This window comes from Malus sylvestris, chromosome 17 (genome assembly GCF_916048215.2).
Source record: "Malus sylvestris chromosome 17, drMalSylv7.2, whole genome shotgun sequence".
In the NCBI taxonomy this organism is placed as follows: domain Eukaryota; kingdom Viridiplantae; phylum Streptophyta; class Magnoliopsida; order Rosales; family Rosaceae; genus Malus; species Malus sylvestris.
In genome coordinates, this window is record NC_062276.1 from 31,193,356 (window position 1) to 31,217,455 (window position 24,100).

Consider the following 24,100-nt stretch of genomic DNA (forward strand, 5'->3'; position numbering starts at 1 on the left):
AATTTAAAAACTGAACCGAAATAATTTATTTTGGTTTGGTTCAATTGTGATATTTTTGAAAATTGCCAAAATCAAACTGAATCAATTGTATATCCTTTAATATGTCAATTTATTATAGGTATTCGGAGGTCTTATACACATTATAAGTTGTAATAACCAATTAAGAAATTTGTTTGTATTTTATGCTTATGTGAAATTGTAACTGAGAAATTTATTGATATGTTTTGAGAAACTTAATATTTTGATTAAATTGAAATGTGTTCGATGTGTGGATCAATGTTTAAAAAATTAAAACTCTTTAAATGTTAGACGTTTTTATTGATTCACTTGAATAGGCTTATCCAAATTGAATCAAACTGATAAACAATGGTTCGGTTCGATTTCAATGGTGGCAGAGCAATGCTCTCAAACGAACCAAGCCGAACCGCTAATGCTAGTTGGTTCGATATATTTTGTGTCAAATAAATTCAAATTGAACTGCGCCTACTCCTAGTTTTATATGCCATCTTAGGTAACCTTAGCACCAGCTTGTCCCAATAAGGTGTTCGTTTTTTCTTTTCACAGGAGAGTGAGTGGATGACGACTCTTATGTAATCGATCAACATGAATAAATTTCCATATTTGGTTTCTGAGAGCGGTTGACGAAAATAACCCGAAAAGTGTTACACAGCCTCCGCTCGAAATCTCCTTGTATAATGAACCTGGAATCTACAAATTTCACTAATGTAAAATCGGATCAGTTACACATGATACAATCATAGAGATTCTCAAGAATTTTGCTGACACGAGCTTCCAGATACAAGAACGAGGGATGATATCCATCACCGGAATTGGAAGAAAGGCCACTTTTGGGAGATTGGAACAATTCCACACTTCGATCCGAAGATGTTTTGTTTCTGACTGGAAATGGAAAATTTACAGAATTGAATAGTGCTATATCCTTCAGATCACAAACCAGTGTAAAATACGTTCCAATGGCACCGAGAAACTATGGCTTTCGTAGCCATTTGGTTTCTGGTCCGTCCTCAATCGCAATCACTCTGTACAGTATGGGGAGTCCGACGAAGGGGAGTAAGTTCGAACATTCCCTCAAGAATAAGTGAATTCCCACCAGCCAGCAGAGTCCCATATTACATCAAACAAGGGAAATAATCAATACCCTGCTGAGTTAATTTTAGCCTTCTAGATGCTGAATAAGTTTTTTTGCCGATACAATTACAAATTCCTCACCCAGAAAAATAGGCCAAAACCACTATAAGCAATCCTTTTTTCACCTCTGACGAAAACTCAGGCAGCTCGCATATGCGAGATTGATCAAACACTCACAGAGCTGGCTTTTCCGGATAAAACTATGTGATTATCAACAATTTCTTACCTCACAATATTCCATTCAAAACCCTCTGATAATAATCATATTGCCTTGTTCGCCACGCGTCCAAGCTGCTGCTGATCAACGAAAGCACCAAGGATACGCATTGCTGATATAAAGCATCAAACAACACTGTTACAACAATAGCAACAAAACATAGTACACTTGAACAGCAAAATAAGAAAACATAATCAAACCTCTTCTGTCAAATTCAAGTGAAATCTTTTCCGTAGGTTCTGTATTGTTCGTGTACCACCTTTAAAGCATGGGAAACCAGAGTCCTGGGCCAAAAACATTTTACAACAGTAGCCTGAGTAAACCAACCATCATAAAAGGGGGTATTTTGATAAGAGATTTTCCCTACTTTTGCATGCTCATCAGTCAATTACACGGGCACATTGTTGAGTTTTTCTCTTTTTTCCATGAATAACAACATTTTATTGAATTGAAACGGACACAGAAGATATCAGCAAACAAACAGTATAACATATATGAACAAGCTAAAACAACCAAGAATCGCGAACTAACTACAGCTCGCCAAACCAATAAGGTAAAATAGTAATTCCTGACTCATCAAAATAGTGATTTCAACATGCTCTTTTTCACCTCTTGCCACTCTGTTAATCCTGACTGTATATTTTACTTTAATTGTTCGATCTAACGGCTACAGAACATGAGGGGTTTTGTATGAGGTGAGAAAGGGTGTGAAAATCATTTCTGCTCCTGAAATTCTGAAGACGCCACATCCTCAATTTCTTTTTATCCCATATTTGACAACAAGAAAAAAAGATCAAAGCACTGACAGCTAAATTTGGTTTTACCTGCAACATCTCAACAAGAAGAATAATGCGTTCTGCATGCTTCCGACATGTAAGGAATCCTTGAATGCACAAAACCTGAAAACAGCACGAGAGCTTACCCCCAGAAAATATAACATCCAAAGACATAGATGTCCCTGAACCTGAACAAAAACAAACTAAATTTTTCTATTGTTACCTTAAAATAATCAAAGAACTCACTAGGAACTCCCTCAGCATCAGAGTCCATGACCTAGCATAATCACACTTTCAACTTAGATGGAAAAAATGATTCACCCTAGAAAGTTTACAAGCAGCAAGGAAGATTATTGGACACAAATATGGCAAGAGATTAAACAATGTAAGCATATGTCTCGTACCTCAAGAAGTTCACGTGTTAATTTGAATGGAGCACTCTCAAAATTTACACCCCCAGGCGAATTGGAGAGCATGAAACCAAAATCAATATGTATAATATGACCTTCTTCATCCATTAAGAGGTTCCCATTGTGCCTATCCTTTATCTAAACAACAAACACATTGGTGAAAAGTTATTCTATGACCTTCAAGGACTAAACAAGGAGAAAAAACACTAAGGATCAAAGGTATTTGAGAAACTAAACATGCCTCGAGTACATGCTTCTGAAAATGAAAACAAATGTCAAACATACAGTAGATAATTTAAATCTTCATTAACATTTGATATTTTCATACATATACGTATGCAACATATGGCAGATTCCAGGGTTAACTTATAGTACTATCTCTTGTGCATAAATGTTTAGGAAAGAGATTATTTTATTATACCAAAGAAAATAATAATGATATTTGGGGATGACAATCTTGAGTATAACAACCAGGAGCAATACATCGTCAGAAAGTCAAGTAATTTCTTAATTGCATTATTGCTATTAAACTGTATATCCTTGTACTAGTGACGTAAATGAGAGTTTGCTAATATATGTATTACAGGTTAACAAGCAACCAACATGAACGATTTTAACCAGACATGAACATCATATAATGAAGGATTTTTTAACCTGAAGCAACATGTACGTAATAAAACATATAAACACTGTGATGTACATAACGTATCACATATATACACAAAATGTCATTTTTTAAACTAACAACTGAATTGAAGCTTAATTTCATTAGAGGTTTGCCCCTCCATGACAGAACTAACACTTAACTTGTTTGAGTTATGGATAGATAGAGCTAGACGATAGATTTAGAGAAAGGGAAACCATACCTGCAGAAGGTAACACACTAGAGAATATCCAGCCATACTTTCAACAAAATTCCTCTGTAAAATAAATAAATAAATCAAGCCTTTCTATTCACTAAGAACATTAGATTCAGTGAAATTAACTAAATGTAACTAGGAGACACAATAAAATTTGCTCATTGCACTATTTGAATCTGGATTCTGGACAGTTTTCCGTAGTGCACATTTTTCTTTAAATTCATTTAGATGACCAAAATATTGATTGGGTTCATTAAGTTGGTATGAGACTCGGGAATCTGGTACTCAAAAAAAGAGAACTGAGAACTCCTAAGATAAAATTTATATAAAAAGACCAAGATGGAAAACCTATTACGGAATTTTAGCCACATCAAGGTGTCTATTGTTCTTTTCTGCCAAGACTAATCAAAATCTGATAGAATAGTAGATAATCCATGGAATTATACACAACTCACAAGTGAAAAGCACCTTCAAAACCAATTTCATTCGCTTCTAACCAAATAACCATTTATGAGTATGCCAAATGCATACTCTCATCCAGAAGTAACTATACAGAGTTTTAGAAAGGACAGGGTAAAGGTATCATAATTCAAAAACTTCAAAACAATAGCTTGGCTTCAGATACTGCAGAAAGTGGCCCGAACAGATATGCATGTACTGTAAGCAGGGCAGTTGGTCAAATGAAATTACAAAGAGCAACTACAGGATAATACCATATGACATGCTTTTGCAATTATGTAGAATGCTAATTCAGTATGAATCACATTTCTTGTTTCAGAGCATATTAATATGCTTCAACAACCAAATTGATCCAAGTCCTACAATGTCTACAAACAACCTCAATCTGGAAACTCTATATACTTGGAACCTTAGGAATCTATTGTCAAATAATTAAATGTCATATTATTAGAAAAGGGTAGTGACTATGCCCAATTGACTGAAGAACTGATCTTCCTGTCCTTATTAAACGTCATTACCTCTACAGTTTCCAACACATAACCCTTATATCCAGAAACAGAGAAGCAGAGAGTCATTAAAGGCAATTCTCAGTTCTCAATCTTATCAAGAGTTTCCATATCCTTCTACCTTCACCCCACCCCAGCACTTCAAAAAAAATATAAAATCATACAAATAGAAAAAACAGAGTGCAGTCCTCCATTGCAATTATAACAATTAACCATGATGAGGATAAAGCTGAGCATTAAAAGACATTTTGATAAGCATCTGGTTCATAAAGTAGTAGACTACCTGAGCAAGTTTAAAACTAGGAGAATTTTCTTGGTACTTAGCAGCAAAGAAGTCTCGCAAGCTCGTGATGTTGGGATATCTACTTTTGATAGAATGAATTGAAGCCTACAACACAGCAAAGTATATTATGGATGAGGTGGTGAAGTTTTGAAATTCTTAATTCACTTAAATAGAACTAGAGAACAGAATTACCGTATCTGGAATTGTTTCAATGAGAGCTGTATAAGAAGAAGTAACTAAGACTTCATAAGGGCGCAACCAGAGAGGGAGACCAGCTTCTTGAAATATATCTGCCATCAAATCCAAAGTTATAGTCTTCAACTAGTTTGAGGAGTGGGTACAACTACTGTGAATGCAACAAGGAAATGATTTTGATATATCTGGAAAGTAACAAAACAAGTTGAATTCAGTTCAATTAATATTTCCAGCTTGTTTAATTAACTGTCTAATATGGGAACACAAGAGAGAAACAAATTTGAAACAAAAAAAAAATGAAAATATTGTGGTCGATAAAAATATTGGGGATGATGAAACAGTGAGGTTGATAAAAAAAATTAATAGTGGTTTGTATGAGCAAAAATATCAACATTGGTTGAACAGAAAATGATAGTTAAATCACTCATTTAACACATTAATTGAAGTATTAGATACAATAACATATCTATAATAAGGATGGATCTCAACTAGCAGTATAGTCATTCGGATTCCAAAATTACCTATTTCAGTCCCACAATTGAAGTGAATTAGATGTATTAGATACAATAACGGAAATAGGTAATTTTGGCTATATGGATAACATATCTATACAACAACAACAACAACAACAAAGCCTTTTCCCACTAAGTGGGGTCGGCTATATGAATCCTAGAACGCCATTGCGCTCGGTTTTGTGTCATGTCCTCCGTTAGATCCAAGTACTCTAAGTCTTTTCTTAGAGTCTCTTCCAAAGTTTTCCTAGGTCTTCCTCTACCCCTTCGGCCCTGAACCTCTGTCCCGTAGTCACATCTTCGAACCGGAGCGTCAGTCGGCCTTCTTTGCACATGTCCAAATCACCGGAGCCGATTTTCTCTCATCTTTCCTACAATTTCGGCTACTCCTACTTTACCTCGGATATCCTCATTCCCAATCTTATCCTTTCTCGTGTGCCCACACATCCCACGAAGCATCCTCATCTCCGCTACACCCATTTTGTGTACGTGTTGATGCTTCACCACCCAACATTCTGTGCCATACAACATCGCTGGCCTTATTGCCGTCCTATAAAATTTTCCCTTGAGCTTCAGTGGCCTACGACGGTCACACAACACGCCGGATGCACTCTTTCCATCCAGCTCGTATTCTATGGTTGAGATCTCCATCTAATTCTCCGTTCTCTTGCAAGATAGATCCTAGGTAGCGAAAACGGTCGCTTTTTGTGATCTTCGCTAGATTGCTCCGGTCATTAGTGTGGATAAGTATATAAATGGATAGAGATAGGAAAGCAAACACAAGATGTACGTGGTTCACCCAGATTGGCTACGTCCACGGAATAGAAGAGTTCTCATTAATTGTGAAGGGTTTACACAAGTACATAGGTTCAAGCTCTCCTTTAGTGAGTACAAGTGAATGATTTAGTACAAATGACATTAGGAAATATTGTGGGAGAATGATCTCGTAATCACGAAACTTCTAAGTATCGAAGTGTGGTGTCGTCTTGACTTGCCTTATCTGTCTCATAGGTAGATGTGGCATCTTCTCTGGAAGTACTCTTCCTCTTCCTCCATCCAGGGGTGGTATCTTTAACTGGTGGAGATGCACAAGGTAATGTATCAATTTCACTTGAAGCTTACTTGTAGTTTCAGGCTTGGTCAAGCGCGATACAAACCATGTAGTAGGAGTCCCCCAAGTCGCCGAGCTAGGGGGTCTGCTGAAAGAGGTGACAGACAAGGTAAGCAATCAGAGCTCCGACTGATTGTTCACCTTCTCCCCATCTTGCAGCAGCATGAAGGATAAAGAGAAGAAAAATGAGAAGAGATGATATGAGATACTTTTGCTTTTGAAGAAGTAACTTTCCACAGGCTTATTCTTGAACTGAGCTGGAGGGTTTTCTGGTTTCCTCCAGAGTATAAGGCCGACTGAAGAATTTGAGGGTCAAAACAAGTCCATCAAATCTAGAGTACGTTCCACCCTGCTGATATGGGATACTTTTGCTTTTGACAGAGTAATGGATGTATCGGCATGTGTGCTGTTACGCTTGTCTCCACATGCTTCCTTGTATCCTTCGCACTTGCCCTATCTGTTCCTCAAGCAGATGCGGAATCTTCCCTGGAAACATAAGATGTTGAAGATGAGTACTCGAGAGCAATGCCAGGTAAGTAATCAGGTAAGGGGTTCCAGGCAGTCAGTTCCTGGCTGGAAGCTTGATTCCAAGTGCTGACTGATTGCTCTCTTTCTCCTTGTCTTGCAGGTAAAAACAAGGCCAAAAGAAAAGACAGGGAAAAAGCATGATATGGGATACTCTTGCTTTTAACCCTGATGATATGAGATATTCTTGCTCTAGTATAGCTTGTTTGCAGAGGTATTATCGGGGGGAAAGAAAGCTGAATATTTCGAAAGGCTTCGTTGGGAGTGCCCTCTCAGATATGATGAAGGGTTGAGCATTTTTGCAGGTCTGCCTGTCCGTTGGGGATGGAGGTCGACATATATAGGAGTCTCCTTAACAACAAGTAGTAATACTATTCCTTTACCCTGCTTGGTCATAGCACGGTAGTGGGAGTTGCCAGTTTCACATGTTTTAACTCTGTCAGAGCACTTTGAAAAAGTGGTCTGTGGTATCTGGCTCTCGAGATTCGGAGAACGATGCCTCTTCGCTTTTTTGAGAAAGCAATCATGATGGGGGTCTGACTCTCGAGATTCGGAGAGCAGTGTCTTTTCGATTTTTTAGGAAGTAATCATGTTGGGAGTCTGGCTCTCGAGATTCGGAGGGCGGTGCCTCTTCGATTTTGGAGCAAGCAATCTTGTTGGGAGTGTTGTCTCGAATGTGAGTAAAGGCTGGACATGTTTGCTAGTCTACCTTGCCACAAAGCACAAAGGTTGACACACAGGGACTTTCCAATTATCCAGCAATGGTACTGTTCCTTTACCCTCTCTTCGATTTTGAGAAAGTAGTCATGTTGGGAGTCTGGCTCTCGAGATTCGGAGGACGGTGCCTCTTCGATTTTGGAGCAAGCAATCTTGTTAGGAGTGTTTTCTCGAATGTGAGTAAAGGTTGGGCATGTTTGCTAGTCTACCTTGCCACGAAGCACAGAGGTTGACACACAGGGACTTTCCAATTATCCAGCAGTGGTACTGTTCCTTTACCCTTGTGGGTAATAATATGGTAGCTAGACCTTCAAAATTTATGTGTCTAAACTTTGTTAGTGCTGTTTCTTTGCTATTCTTTTACCTTTCTTGGTCAGAGCGATGTAGTGGGAGCTGCAAGCTTCACGTGCTCAACTTTGGCAGAGAATTTTGGCAAAGTTATCTGTGGTACCCATGAGTTATTGTTGCGTGTGGGAAGTGGGTGATTGAACAGTAAGATTCATGTGCTTTCTACTTCACCAGAAGTCTTCGACAGAATGCCCATAATTTCTGCAAAGCTGAGTGTGCGTGTGACAGGTGCTGACAAGGCTAGAAAAGTAGGTGCCTCTTCGATTTCTGAGATCGACCCTCGTGGTCTCTGAGCAGCCCAGCTTTTGAGAAAGCGAGCGCCTCTTCGATTGATTCGGAGAATGATGCCTCATCGATTTTTGAGAAAGCAATCATGCTGGGGGTCTGGCTCTCGAGATTCGGGGAGCAGTGTCTTCGATTTTTGAGAAAGTAATCATGTTGGGAGAGTGGCTCTCGAGATTCGGAGGGCGATGCCTCTTCGATTTTGGAGCAAGCAATCTTGTTGGGAGTGTTTTCTCGAATGTGAGTAAAGGTTGGGCATGTTTGCTAGTCTACCTTGCCACGAAGCACAGAGGTTGACACACAGGGACTTTCCAATTATCCAGCAATGGTACTGTTCCTTTACCCTCTCTTCGATTTTTAAGAAAGTAGTCATGTTGGGAGTCTGGCTCTTTAGATTCGGAGGACGGTGCCTTTTCGATTTTGGAGCAAGCAATCTTATTGGGAGTGTTTTCTCGAATGTGAGTAAAGGTTGGGCATGTTTGCTAGTCTACCTTGCCACGAAGCACAGAGGTTGACACACAGGGACTTTCCAATTATCCAGCAGTGGTACTGTTCCTTTACCCTTGTGGGTAATAATATGGTAGCTAGACCTTCAAAATTTATGGGTCTACACTTTGTTAGTGTTGTTTCTTTGCTATTCTTTTACCCTTCTTGGTCAGAGCGATGTAGTGGGAGCTGCAAGCTTCACGTGCTCAACTTTGGCAGAGAACTTTGGCAAAGTTATCTGTGGTACCCATGAGCTATTGTTGCGTGTGGGAAGTGGGTGATTGAACAGTAAGATTCATGTGTTTTCTACTTCCCCAGAAGTCTTTGACAGAATGCCCATAATTTCCGCAAAGCTGAGTGTGCGTGTGACAGGTGCTGACAAGGCTAGAAAAGTAGGTGCCTCTTCGATTTCTGAGATCGGCCCTCGTGGTCTCTGGGGAGCCCAGCTTTTGAGAAAGCGAGCGCCTCTTCGATTTCTGAGATCGGCCTTCGTGGTCTTTGAGCAGCCCTACTTTTGAGAAAGCAAACGCCTCTTCGATTTCTGAGATCAACCCTCGTGATCTCTAAGCAGCCCAACTTTTGAGAAAGCAAACGCCTCTTCGATTTCTGAGCAGGCGCCTCTTCGATTTCTGAAGCTCCGTCGAGTGCAGATTTTTATAGGGGCTGGCATTAAGTTCCAAAGCACACTTGAATCTCCACCAGTAGAAGCTTCATTCTTGCACTTCTAAGATCTTGATTTGTCCGACCTCTTCTCTCTTCAACACCTTTGAAAATGTCTGGCCCCTCCGACCGTCGTTTTGACTTGAACCTTGTTGAAGAGGCAGCCCCGCCTTCTCCAGACAACATATGGCGCCCATCCTTCGTCTCCCCAACTGGTCCTCTTACCGTTGGGGATTCTGTGATGAAGAATGATATGACCGCTGCGGTGGTGGCCAGGAACCTTCTCACTCCCAAAGATAACAGACTACTTTCCAAACGGTCTGATGAGTTAGCTGTTAAGGATTCGCTGGCTCTCAGTGTTCAGTGTGCAGGTTCTGTGTCTAATATGGCCCAACGCCTATTTGCTCGAACCCGCCAAGTTGAATCATTGGCGGCTGAAGTGATGAGTCTCAAACAGGAGATTAGAGGGCTCAAGCATGAGAATAAACAGTTGCACTGGCTCGCACATGACTATGCTACAAACATGAAGAGGAAGCTTGACCAGATGAAGGAAACTGATGGTCAAGTTTTACTTGATCATCAGAGATTTGTGGGTTTGTTCCAAAGGCATTTATTGCCTTCGTCTTCTGGGGCTGTACCGCGTAATGAAGCTCCAAATGATCAACCTCTGATGCCTCCTCCTTCTAGGGTTTTGTCCAGTACTGAGGCTCCAAATGATCCCCCTCCGGTGCCTTCTCTTTCTGGGGCTCTACCGACTGCTGAGACTTCTCCTAAGCAACCTTTGTGAAGGCTCCCTCTTGTGTGTTTATTTTGACTCATGTATATGTACATATTTGTAGCTTATCGGGGATATCAATAAATAAGCTTTCCTTCATTTCAACGTATTGTGTTAAATACACCAAAGCCTTCTTCGCTAAGTTCTTTGAATTTTCTTTTGTTGAAGCTTGTATGTTGAAGCTTTCTGAGTGGAGCATGTAGGTTGGGGTAGTGTTCCCTTAATTTCCCGAGTGAGGAAAACTTCTCGGTTGGAGACTTGGAAAATCCAAGTCACTGAGTGGGATCGGCTATATGAATCTTAGAACGCCATTGTGCTCGATCCTGTGTCATGTCCTTCGTTAGATCCAAGTACTCTAAGTCTTTTCTTAGAGTCTCTTCCAAAGTTTTCCTAGGTCTTCCTCTACCCCTTCGACCCTGAACCTCTGTCCCATAGTCGCATCTTCTAATCGGAGCGTCAGTAGGCCTTCTTTGCACATGTCCAAACCACCGTAACCGATTTTCTCTCATCTTTCCTTCAATTTCGGCTACTCCTAATTTACCCCGGATATCCTCATTCCTAATCTTATCCTTTCTCGTGTGCCCACACATCCAACGAAGCATCCTCATCTCCGCTACACCCATTTTGTGTACATGTTGATGTTTCACCGCCCAACATTCTGTGCCATACAGCATCGTCGGCCTTATTGCCGTCCTATAAAATTTTCCCTTGAGCTTCAGTGGCATACGGCGGTCACACAACACGCCGGATGCACTCTTCCACTTCATCCATCCAGCTTGTATTCTATGGTTGAGATCTCCATCTAATTCTCCGTTCTTTTGCAAGATAGATCCTAGGTAACGAAAACGGTCGCTCTTTGGTATTTCTTGATCTCCGATCCTCACCCCTAACTCGTTTTGGCCTCCATTTGCACTGAACTTGCACTCCATATATTCTGTCTTTGATCGGCTTAGGCGAAGACCTTTAGATTCCAACACTTCTCTCCAAAGGTTAAGCTTTGCATTTACCCCTTCCTGAGTTTCATCTATCAACACTATATCGTCTGCGAAAAGCATACACCAAGGAATATCATCTTGAATATGTCCTGTTAACTCATCCATTACCAACGCAAAAAGGTAAGGACTTAAGGATGAGCCTTGATGTAATCCTACAGTTATGGGAAAGCTTTCGGTTTGTCCTTCATGAGTTCTTACGGCAGTCTTTGCTCCTTCATACATATCCTTTATAGCTTGGATATATGCTACTCGTACTCCTTTCTTCTCTAAAATCCTCCAAAGAATGTCTCTTGGGACCCTATCATACGCTTTTTCCAAATCTATAAAGACCATGTGTAAATCCTTTTTCCCATCTCTATATCTTTCCATCAATCTTCGTAAGAGATAGATTGCCTCCATGGTTGAGCGCCCTGGCATGAACCCGAATTGGTTGTCCGAAACCCGTGTCTCTTGCCTCAATCTATGCTCAATGACTCTCTCCCAGAGCTTCATTGTATGACTCATTAGCTTAATACCCCTATAGTTCATGCAATTTTGTACGTCGCCCTTATTCTTGTAGATAGGCACCAAAGTGCTCGTTCGCCACTCATTTGGCATCTTCTTCGTTTTCAAAATCCTATTGAAAAGGTCAGTGAGCCATGTTATACCTGTCTCTCCCAAAAGTTTCCACACTTCAATTGGTATATCGTCTGGGCCTATTGCTTTTTTATGCTTCATCTTCTTCAAAGCTACAACCACTTCTTCCTTCCGGATTCGACGATAAAAAGAGTAGTTTCTACACTCTTCTGAGTTACTCAACTCCCCTAAAGAAGCACTCATTTCATGTCCTTCATTGAAAAGATTATGAAAATAACCTCTCCATCTGTCTTTAACCGCGTTCTCTGTAGCAAGAACCTTTCCATCCTCATCCTTGATGCACCTCACTTGGTTTAGGTCCCTTGTCTTCTTTTCCCTTGCTCTAGATAGTTTATAGATATCCAACTCTCCTTCTTTGGTATCTAGTCGTTTATACATATCGTCGTAAGCCGCTAACTTAGCTTCTCTGACAGCTTTCTTCGCCTCTTGCTTCGCTTTTCTATACCTTTCACCATTTTCATCGGTCCTCTCCTTGTATAAGGCTTTACAACATTCCTTCTTAGCCTTCACCTTTGTTTGTACCTCCTCATTCCACCACCAAGATTCCTTTTGGTGTGGGGCAAAGCCCTTGGACTCTCCTAATACCTCCTTTGCTACTTTTCGGATACAACTAGCCATGGAATCCCACATTTGGCTAGCTTCCCCCTCTCTATCCCACACACATTGGGTGATTACCTTCTCTTTGAAAATGGCTTGTTTTTCTTCTTTTAGATTCCACCATCTAGTCCTTGGGCACTTCCAAGTCTTGTTCTTTTGTCTTACTCTTTTGATATGTACATCCATCACCAACAAGCGATGTTGATTAGCCACGCTCTCTCCTGGTATAACTTTGCAATCCTTACAAGTTATACGATCCCCTTTCCTCATTAAAAGAAAATCTATTTGTGTTTTTGACGACCCACTCTTGTAGGTGATCACATGTTCTTCTCTCTTCTTAAAGAAGGTGTTGGCTAAGAAGAGATCATATGCCATTGCAAAATCCAAGATAGCTTCCCCATCCTCGTTTCTCTCCCCAAAACCATGGCCACCATGAAAACCTCCATAGTTGCCTGTCTCCCTGCCCACGTGTCCATTTAAATCTCCTCCTATAAATAACTTCTCTGTCTGAGCAATTCCTTGCACCAAGTCTCCAAGATCTTCCCAAAATTTCTCCTTCGAACTCGTATCCAACCCTACTTGAGGTGCGTACGCACTAATCACATTGATAAGTTCTTGTCCTATTACAATCTTGATTGCCATGATTCTATCTCCTACCCTCTTGACATCTACAACATCTCCGTATATTATGGAATAGTTTTTCTCTTAGTACCTTCTCTATTTAAAGTGCTCTTATAAGAACATAACTAGGACGTGGGAGTTCTGTTTGAAGTTGGACAGTTTGATTTGTGCCTTAAACCCAGCCCAAACATTTATGGCAGCAGACTCAGTTTAATACCAAGTAAAAACAAAGAGACAACTCTCATCCTTGATTGCACAACACAAATAAAGAGCATTTCCTGACACACATAGTGCAATCCGAGGGTTAAACTATCAAACAGACCTAGAGGTTCAACTAGCTTTCTTCACACCGATTTTGATTGGTTCTCCACAAACTCTAATAGAAAGAAACAAGAGACAGAGTTCAATTTTTCCACAATGCATTTTTTTCCCAAAAGGTTTTAAGAAAGCATCTTGTTTGATCTACTCAAACCAAAGACTGAGTAGTAAGCGAGGGAGAAGGAAGAAAGAGAGATAGACAGAACTGCCTTCAACAAAACACAAGAAAAATAATTAGAAAGACACCTACCATAAAAGTGAGAAATAAGTTGCACAGCAAGATGCTCCTGCCTACAATCATCACCACTCTTCACAATAACCTGCACGAAGTATATATGAAGCTAAATACAATACAGTTCCAAGAAGTCTTGAACATACAATTGTAGAACCGATAAATGGATAACAATGTACAGAAGAAAACCAAGGACATCCAAACATACACTTTATTTAGATAAACATAAACACCTCAAACATTTTGGAAGAGAAAAAGACAAGCGAAAAAATAACCAAATTTAATCTTTCCACCCTTTCAAAGGGTGACCAAGTTAGTTTGCCATGTATTATTTGTTATCACCGACAGCTTAAGCTTTTCAGGTCCAATGGTGATCTAATGTGGTATTGAATCTCTGGTTAAAAAACTCCTGGAATGAAAAAAATTTATTCCCAATACCCAAATTTTCATTTATAGAGTGGGGCTGCACCTATATGTTTCTCGTTGCCTGTCTCTGAATGCGCAAGATAAGGCTGCAAGCCACGGCTGGTCTTAGCTCAAGATAAATCGTTGACCATTCCCAAAAAGCTTGAGCCTTTGGGGTCTGGCAGTTGTACCTGACAGCTTGAGCGGATCTTCAAGGACGTTAAAGGATTGAAAGTGGAGGAGGTGTGAAAGAAGGTCCAGCTTTTGGGTGGTGCTTTGGGTTCTGTTTTTCCTGTTTTCAGGGACAAACCCCTATTTGATATTGTTCTAGCGTGGAAAGTTGTAGTGTCATGATTAATTCAGGTGTCTTAAGCTAGAAGTAGTTTGTTAAATTAAAATTCTTTTCTCTTCTACTCATGGTGGTGCTTTGGGCTTCTGTTTTTCCTGTTTTCAGGGACAAACCTCTATTTGATATTGTTCTAGCGTGGAAAGTTGTAGTGTCATGATTAATTCTGGTGTCTTAAGCTAGAAGTAGTTTGTTAAATTAAAATTCTTTTCTCTTCTACTCATGGTGGATTACTTGTCCACTTTTCTGTACAGTTTCTATTATCCAATAAAATTTCATAATAGACTAACAATTATGTTAGTTGTTAACCAGCTTCATCTGAAAAATGAGAAAATAAATTTAAGAACGTAATTTTTCAAAATTATGTTTCAAAGTAATCTCACTCAAGTGAGAAACGGGGCTGACATAGTCACTCAATTTCCACATTTCCTCAACTTTACTAGAAATCTAGTTCATAAGTGAAAACCTTACCAACACAGTCTTGATTGTACTAAGTTCTCTTTAAAAGGAAACGATTATATTAAAAGAGGAAAGAAGCAGAAACAACAGCGAGACGGGAAGTACTCACGGAGCACAAGTCCCAACCAGGTAACTTTCCATGAACTGAAGCTTTTCTTATTCTCTCCTTCTTTACCTCCCAAAGTTCGCCAGACAAGGCATTGCTGGCCTTGGGAATACCACCATTAGCCTGGTCAAAATTTTGAATGTTGTCAGATAATATAATTAAGCATCTCCATGATATAACTCTTAACACAATTGCAAATTATAGATATTGTCACCATTGGCTGTGCATCTGATGAATCCTGACCAGCCCCTTTCAGAGGAAGTCCAGGAGGTGCTTCTCCTTTCGCTGCAGCAGCCTGAAGAAAGTTAAATTTTATGAACAGAGCAAGGAATAATTAGAATATATATTCAAGAATACATAAAAGAATCCAAAAATGATACAGATAAATACGTTATTTCAGAAAGCATCAATCTTATTTGTTTAACTTAAGGCTTCAATGCCATTACAATTAACCTGTGCATGAATGTATAAGCACCTATGCTACTGCAATGTCAATTTATGAGGCAAGAAATAAATCCGTGCACAAGAGAAGGGAATCAGGTTTGTCTCTCAAGTTGAACAAGAAAAACAGGAAATAGCTTTCCATTTTGCAAAGTGATTCATTAAGTATAATACTGATATGATATCTTCTCTAATAGAACTCTTATACAGGAATGTCTAAGGTGCCAGATTAAGGTCCTGGTCCGTAAGCATTCTTAAAAAAGAAATAAATCAACAACTCTTATACAAGAACAAGTTTCCCAACCGTTTGCATAAAATGTGAAATGACTGTAATATAGTGTAAGTGTTGAGAATATCGCGTTTAAGAATGGGAAAATTGAACAAACTCCGGAAATTGAAAACAAATAACCAAGATAAATAACACCAAGAATTTACGTGGTTCGGCAATATGTGCCTACGTCCACGGGACAGCAACAACAATCTTTCACTATATCAATAATGAGTACAACCAATAATCTTGCCAAATCTCTAGAACTAGGACTTGATGAAAAACCTGAAAGAACAAGAACAAGAAATACATTATCTCTTTTCTTTTCTCTCGCACACACTTTACAATATTCTCTCACTCTAATCCCTTGAGTGGTATACAATTTATTGTTTTGCTCCCTTTTTTCAAACTTAGCACGATAGCCCCTTTATATTGACATAATAAGGGTCTTCTTCAATAAGGGTTATTAATCCTAATTGGAATCTAGTTATGAATCCTACTCCAATTGAGAAACTAACTCCAACTGGGTAAACAACTCCAATTGGGAAAACAATTTAATCCTCTAAGACTATAATTCCTTATAGACTTAGGACAACTTATCATGGGCTGGAAAAACCTAACAGTAAGCAAGATCATATCGTTAGTATTTCACCTCATGGTCAATGTTCAGACAATCTAGAATGTTATGTGGTTAGACAACCATCAAAACCACAGAGTCGGAAAAAAAAGCACCTGATCAATGTTCCAAACACAGAACTTGACTATATAATATAGTAGAATGACTGGGAGGAGAAAATTGCCCCAAAGAAATGACTATCTCTGTGTGTGTGTTGCGTGTGTTGTGTGTGTGAATAATCAAACTTAGAAAAAACCAGTTCACCAGTACAAATTTGGGTGTGTGTTGTGTGTGTGTGTGTGTGTGTGTGTGTGTGTGTGTGTTTATCAGTCTATTGATATTGGTGAATAAAAAAACTTAAAGAAAAACAGTACATCAAGAAAAATTTCAAAACCATGGGATTTCATGCTGAAGACAAGAAAAGAGTACTATATGTAAGAAATGAGACAAACATATGCACACTGGAACCAGTTACATCAAATTTGGAGGATATTAGTACAAAAAAGATAAGCTACAAGATAAATGTGGTTTCATTCAAACATCAATAAATGCCAAATTAACATCAATTGGTGATGAAGAACTAACAAAGCCCACCTTTACTTCCTCTATAGCCACTGTACTTGGTACACGACGGTGTTCCTTCCGCCGAGGGGGTCCTTGATCCTCAATGTCCTCCATTCTAACACCAGGGTCTGCTGTAAGCACCACCCTTACCCACTCCAAATCACTCCCTTGTGCACAAGTCGCAGCCTCTCCACGTTGATAACTCCTTGATATAGTCTCTGCTTTTACTGTATGACTATGCAATTTATTCTCCACAGATATTTTTACAGTAACAAATTTCACTTTCGCCTCGGACGTATATGACATCGCCTGGTCAATTGCTTGAGCTGTAGAACTCGACATCCTATCATTACTATTGCGATAGACCTCCTGAACAGTCCACAAAGGATATGCCCACGGAGGCGGTCTTGGCAGAAGTGCATCCCCATTTGCTAAAGGAATTCCTCCTCGAGAAAGCTTTTGAGAACCAGATGCATCCTTTGCACTGCTTAAACAGTTTTCACAAAATAAAGCAAAAGAAATAGAATCTATTTCAGCTTCAAACAATTACCAGGGAATTTTGATTATCAAACAAGGAAACTTTGGGGGGGGGTGGTTGGTTATTTAGACCATAGTGAACTGTAAGCATACCCAGGAATTTCACTTTTCAGGACTTCAACACAGATGAGATACGGTGCCTTTTCCCTAGAATTCAAAAGAACAGCTTCATCTTCCGGTATATAAACCACGCGATACATCCCCTTACCCATTGGAAAGCAAACTCCTAATATTATCATCAGCAATATTCAATTAAGAGTATGGAGATAACTGTCAATACAGATGCCCCAAAAGCATTAGACTGTAGAATTTCGCTTAACTAAAAGGGTAAAGCAATATTCAGAATAGTAGGAATTCCGTCCAATTTCTACGTCTTAGTTTCATTGGATTCCTTTTCAAATAACATTATACCTAGATTCTCATGGAATCAAGACTTTCACATTAAAATAAAAGATAATGCACAAGGCAGACCACATGAATGCGCACACAGTAGTAAAACTTCCCATGAACATAATTTTGGGAGGGAAAAAGTGAAACAAAAGAAAACAAGATCAATTTATGCTACATGATTCTCAGACAAAACAAATCTCAAATCTACGAAAATGATCCCTTCCAAGTATGGCATTCTGCAACATTTCCAATATCTTTGAAATAATATTTTTTGGAACTAATATTATGATATGTATACATATTCCATACTGATCAGAAATCGAATTTATGGAATTTAAAAAAACATTTCCGCAATCTTTTCAATTTCCAAAACATACTTTGGTAAACTTAACACAAAGGGCCCAGAAATGTTGACTAAGAATTACCTCCACTAGTTTTCCAAAAAAAAAAAAAAAAAAGAATTACCTCCACTACTTTGAGCCTCAGCAATGTGCAAATTGATCTCTGCAAGTGACTAGATATGCAAGAATAACAAACACATGTCAGACAAAAGATTAAAAATAATAAAACATGCACGTTTATTTGTGATATGAAATAAAAAGTTAAGACCCTTTGTATTAGGTTCATTAGGTTCCTTGTAACAGTTAGTATGGAGCTAACTATTAATACAATGAATATGGAATTGCTAGAGATATTGGATGGACTTGATATTTTGCACATATGGTAAGCATGATTTGAGCATTAATATAATCAACGGAAGGATTGATGGAAAATAAAAAGTTAAAAGATAGTAAATAGTTTTGCATGTGTCAATCAGCCATGCCTCTATATGCTGTGTGTGCAGGGTAAATGTATATGATAAGCCAGATGACCATCAACCTCACGAAGAGCACTCTTGCGATCCTCAATTGGAAATATATCCACTAAGCCATAAGATGTCTCACATAGTGACTGCACAAAGTCCAGCGACACATGATAAGCCCCTTTACGGTATTGGGATGCTGTAGCATTTGGAAGTGGGGGTTTAGCACTTGACTTTTCATTTTGTTGCTTTGGAGAACCAGGGCGTTTCTGTCAAAACATAATAACAGTGAATAAATATGAGTCATCAAATAAGGTATGCATCTCTTTGAAATGAACTTTAACCACAGTGAATACAATAGAAGGTAACTGTATTGCCTATAATTCCCTCATCTTGCAAATGAGTGTAGTCTAAGAGGCCAGGAGCTCAAACCGTGCCATGATACGTTGGCAAGATTAGAGGTATTATTATGTCAATGCATCACTTAATATCACAACACAAAATATAAAACAAACATAAGGTAGAATTAACCGCTCTTCTGCTACTGAAGTTGGGGAAATCAACTTCTCTTTCAACCAGTCAAACTAGGGGAAAATCTGCAATATAACCCTACCCAGTCAAAGTTCAAATTTGAACACCTCTACCGTTCGTACATTATGTTCGATAATACATGTTTTGAAATTTTAACTTAAAATGGAGATCGGATGACCAGTTTAAGTTAATTTCACAAAAAATGGTATAACGAGGTTCATATAAAAATATTTATATATGTTATTACGAGGTTTATATAAAATAAAATTAAAAAAAAAATTAAGCTTTTTAAAAACTAAAACTAAACATAAGAATAAACACTGAAATCTTTATGCATTTGCACATATGTATATATCAAAACTACACTACAACAACAACAACAACAACAAAGCCTTTTCCCACTAAGTGGGGTCGGCTATATGAATCCTAGAACGCCATTGCGCTCGGTTTTGTGTCATGTCCTCCGTTAGATCCAAGTAATCAAGTCTTTTCTTAGGGTCTCTTCCAAAGTTTTCCTAGGTCTTCCTCTACCCCTTCGGCCCTGAACTTCTGTCCCGTAGTCACATTTTCGAACCGGAGCGTCAGTAGGCCTTCTTTGCACATGTCCAAACCACCGGAACCGATTTTCTCTCATATTTCCTTCAATTTTGGCTACTCCTACTTTACCTTGTATATCCTCATTCCCAATCTTATCCTTTCTCGTGTGCCCATACATCCCACGAAGCATCCTCATCTCCGCTACACCCATTTTGTGTACGTGTTGATGCTTCACCGCCCAACATTTTGTGCCATACAACATCGTTGGCCTTATTGCCGTCCTATAAAATTTTCCCTTGAGCTTCAGTGGCCTACGACAATCACACAACACGCCGGATACACTCTTACACTTCATCCATCCAGCTTGTATTCTATGGTTGAGATCTCCATCTAATTCTCCGTTCTCTTGCAAGATAGATCCTAGGTAGCGAAAACGGTCACTTTTTGTGATCTTCGCTAGATTGCTCCGGTCATTAGTGTGGATAAGTATATAAATGGATAGAGATAGGAAAGCAAACACAAGATGTACGTGGTTCACCCAGATTGGCTACGTCCACGGAATAGAGGAGTTCTCATTAATTGTGAAGGGTTTAGTGTCAAGGTCTTGTCCACGATGATGCCAACACCGTTTCTCGTTCTATTTGTGCCCGAATACCATAGTTTAAACCCTGAGTTTTCTAGATCCTTTGCCTTACGCCCAACCCACTTAGTTTCTTGTAGGCACATAATATTTATACTTCTCCTCACCATAACTTCTACTACTTCCATAGATTTTCCCGTCAAGGTTCCTATATTCCACGTTCCTAAACGCATTTTGCTCTCTTAAACTCTACCCTTCTGTCCTAGCTTCTTCACCATTCCCCGTCTAATAGGATCAAAGTACTTCTTTTGTATGTCCCGTGTAAAGTTGATAGGAGCATATGCTCCCAAACAACTTTGAGTGGAGTCGTTCGAAAAGAAGTTTCTATAGCCCCCTTGCTCATTTAACACTGCATCCGGGTGCCGATGGAGATACAGCGACCCTTGCTCACTTATCACTGTGCTCGGGCCACACAGCGCGCCACTTACGGGTGACGCCCTAGCTTTAGCATGATTTCGTTCTGGATTCATTTTCATAAGGATTCGACGTGATCATGGAGTGCCGGCTGTCAACTACCTGACGCCCTCCCCCTCCTCCTTTATCCGGGCTTGGGACCGGCAATGTAAGATAAAACTACACTACAGATGAATGTAAATATCAAATCCACAAAATCAGTGTTTCCTAACTTCATCACCAAACATGTTCAGTATTCCATGCCATCCCAGCCTGATTATTTACTGATTAACTCCCCAATAAACAAAGAAACCAATTATCGACTAGCACAAATACCCATAACGTCGGCAACTGCAACCTATACACGAGATCAGAGAGCTCAGTGGCCATCTAGAACTATATTTCCAGTGGCAATGCCTATATGACCAAAAGTAACGTTCTAATGTTTCTAACTTTCAAGAAAAACTAATTACTAAAACGTAAAAATCACAAACTAGATCATATTGGATTACATACACCGACCCCAAGCCAACAAGGCTCCTCACTTTGTGAGGGCCCGCGGGGGGAATGTCTATCGTACACAGCCTTACCCTTGCTTTTTTTGCAAAGAGGCTGTTTCAACAACTCAAACCCGTGACCTTTCAGTCACAAAGGAGCAACCTTTCCGTTGAGCCAAGGCTCGCCCTCACTGGATATGTTCACCATTGAAAGAAAAATTTGTAATGTAATTCAAGAATTTGACAGTTGAGGGAATTTCACACAAAGCAGCTTAAGCATTTTCAAGAGCTAATTATTACATATTTCAGCTCATAACACCGAATCTAAAAAAACTGAAGGAAAAAGTTATTTAATTAAAACAAATTTAATGTATAGAAGACAATGATCCTTTACAATTAGTGGGAGTAGTGGCTACCAGGCTCTTGTTCTTTCTGTACTTTTCTCTTTATTAGTGGTCTTCCTGACCACTTTGTTTGGCCTTTGTTTCATTGTCTTTCTTTCAATAAAATAGCCTCCTTCTCAAAAACAAAAGAAAAAAAAAATGAAAAAAAAGCACAAACTGCAAAGCCATACTACCACTAACAGCAAAGCAACAATAGATAAGTAGATACGGGCTTACCTCTTTGTGTTTTCTTGAACCAAATAGCTCTGAGTCTTCAACTGAACGGTCACGGTCTCTAAACAATTTGCGAAAAAAGTTCTCAGTCCCCGGACTACTCTCTAGCAAGCCCCCGGTACTGCTGTTTTCATTTGCAACGGTACTTTTTGCATCTTCAGGGTGCACACGGAACAATCTTCGAAACAATGGGAAGTCAGAAGGCTCTTCTTCGTCTCCATTGGCACTCCCCTCCTCGATTTTATCATTCCCATCTTTCTTGTCATCAAACTTATCTCTGAAAATTTTTCGGAAGAACCCCTCTTTTTCATCATCTTCAGCAGATTTCAAATCTTTTTCTTCAGAGTATGGTGCATCATCATCTTCATTCTTATCAATCCGGTCCTTTTTGTCCTCAAACTTCTCTTTGAAAAACTTCCGAAAGAACCCTTCTTTTTCTTCATCTTTCACTGATTTAGAGATTGATTTATCGTCAGAATCACTTTTACTATCACGAAACAATCTCTTAAAAAAACCCTCTGAGCTCGATGTCAATTCCTCATCGTCGCCTTTACTATCCCTTAATAGCCTCTTAAAGAAGCCATCCTTCTCTGCATCATCATCATCCTTCTCTGAGGACTTTCTAAAAAGCAATGAATCTCTAATTTTAGAACCTGTCTCATCATCACCTCTACTGTCTCTTAAAAGCCTCTTAAAGAATCCATCTTTTTCAGAGTCATCGTCACCTTTCTCCATTGACTTCCTAAAGAGCAATGCATCCCGAACCTTCGGCCCTGGTATGAATTTTTTAAAAATTTTGTTCTCATCGGGAGAGAACTGACCACCATCCTCTTGCAAATTGTTTACCGATGAAGGCGAGAAAGAAAACGACCTCTGGGCAGGTGGTGAAGACGTTAGTGACAACAATTTCTGTTTTGATGACAATATTCTATTCAATACCTGGTTCTTGCTCCCAGGGCTAGCTGACTCATTTTGAGGACGTACCAAAGGCGGCCACTCACCCATCAAAGTGGCCGCAATTTGACACTTCTCCTGAATTCTACTAATTCCTTCATTATCATCTGAGTCTTCAAGCTCCGCCAATAAAAACCAATGCACCTTCTGAGCTATCTTAAGCGACTTAGAGCACATATCAATAACAAACTTATCCAAAGACGGGCTTGGCTTGTGCACTGACATGTAACATATCTGAAACAAGTAGCTCTCAATTCCCGATAAGGGAAGAGTGTACATTCGATTACAGAGGTAGTCGCGCACCCCTGCATGGTCATGCTTGTACAGGTAGCTAACAGCTATCCACTCACAGAAAAATGCTGAGTCAAAGAACCGTATGAGCCACCCATTCTCACTGGTGTCACTCGACAGGTTCGTCCGAGAGGTGATCTCTCGGGGCGACTCTCCCTGAACTTTTGAGGACCCAAGGCGGAATTTTAAAATGGTGCCATCCATTCACATTCACTTTTTTTTTAAGAAAAAGAAATATGGTAATTACCTACAAAAATTCATACAAAAACAGCCTCAAACTATATATATTTGAAAAAAGTAAATAGGAAAGAATATTAAGTTCAAATTATCAAACTAATAAACCTTACATAGTACACCTGCTACATCACAAGTATAAATTACAATATAATTCCATTCCAATTAACCATCAAATTTGTACTGTATCGAACTCGTAAATAAGAAATGAAACAGGTATTGCATATTCGAATTCGATTAGCTACTGCATAAAACAGTAAATTGTTTAGCATTGAATTGAGCAGCACTATGAAACTATTCGATAATTTGCAGTACTGGGTTTAAGTGAAAATCCTACACACTAACCTAATGTGTTTTGATAACAAGATCAATTCTTTGGCATTCATTTGCCCTACAGGGAACCCTATAATACTACAATAGTCAAATTCTCCAACCCAATCAGTAAATTCTACGATCTAACCTTCAACATATCAGCGATTCGAGACGGGTTACGATTATCGAATAGGTGAAACAATGCATACCCAAAAAGCAACAGAAGAAGAAGAAGAAGAATCTGAGCAAATTTTACCTTTCAATCAGAAGCCCAAAACTGCTATATTTCCTCAGAAATTTCCGCAGCGGGAAGTCGAAGAGGTGAGAGTAAGGGAGTGGAAATTGAATCAGAAGAAGAAAAGGGGAGTCTTGATTGCTTGATTGCTCCGGAAAATCAAAATTGATGAACGATGAACCTCAATGGACTCGAGAGAGAACCCGCGAGACGAGAGAACGTCACAAATGTTGGGGGTTTCTTTTTTTTATTTTT

The 24,100-nt window shown here is 39.3% G+C and overlaps 1 protein-coding gene across 2 annotated transcripts; it reads right to left on the bottom strand.

Moving 5' to 3' along the window:
• Positions 1-696: 696 nt before the first annotated feature.
• LOC126611469 (phosphatidylinositol 4-kinase beta 1-like) lies at positions 697-24,100 on the bottom strand. 2 transcript variants are annotated; one of them, XM_050279761.1, is made up of 17 exons: positions 23,867-24,100; positions 21,823-23,311; positions 18,682-18,873; positions 18,268-18,316; positions 17,506-17,638; positions 16,906-17,359; positions 15,201-15,281; positions 14,990-15,109; positions 13,689-13,758; positions 4,853-4,950; positions 4,661-4,765; positions 3,419-3,472; positions 2,547-2,690; positions 2,366-2,419; positions 2,191-2,265; positions 1,567-1,650; positions 697-1,478 (listed from the first exon to the last, which is right to left on the bottom strand). In XM_050279761.1, the coding sequence occupies exons 2-17, from the start codon at positions 23,266-23,268 to the stop codon at positions 1,377-1,379; spliced, it is 3,261 nt and encodes a 1,086-aa protein (XP_050135718.1). In that variant the 5' UTR covers positions 23,269-23,311; positions 23,867-24,100; the 3' UTR covers positions 697-1,376. The 2 variants fall into 2 exon arrangements, with proteins under 2 accessions (XP_050135718.1, XP_050135717.1); XM_050279760.1 differs by having other exon boundaries at positions 16,906-17,362.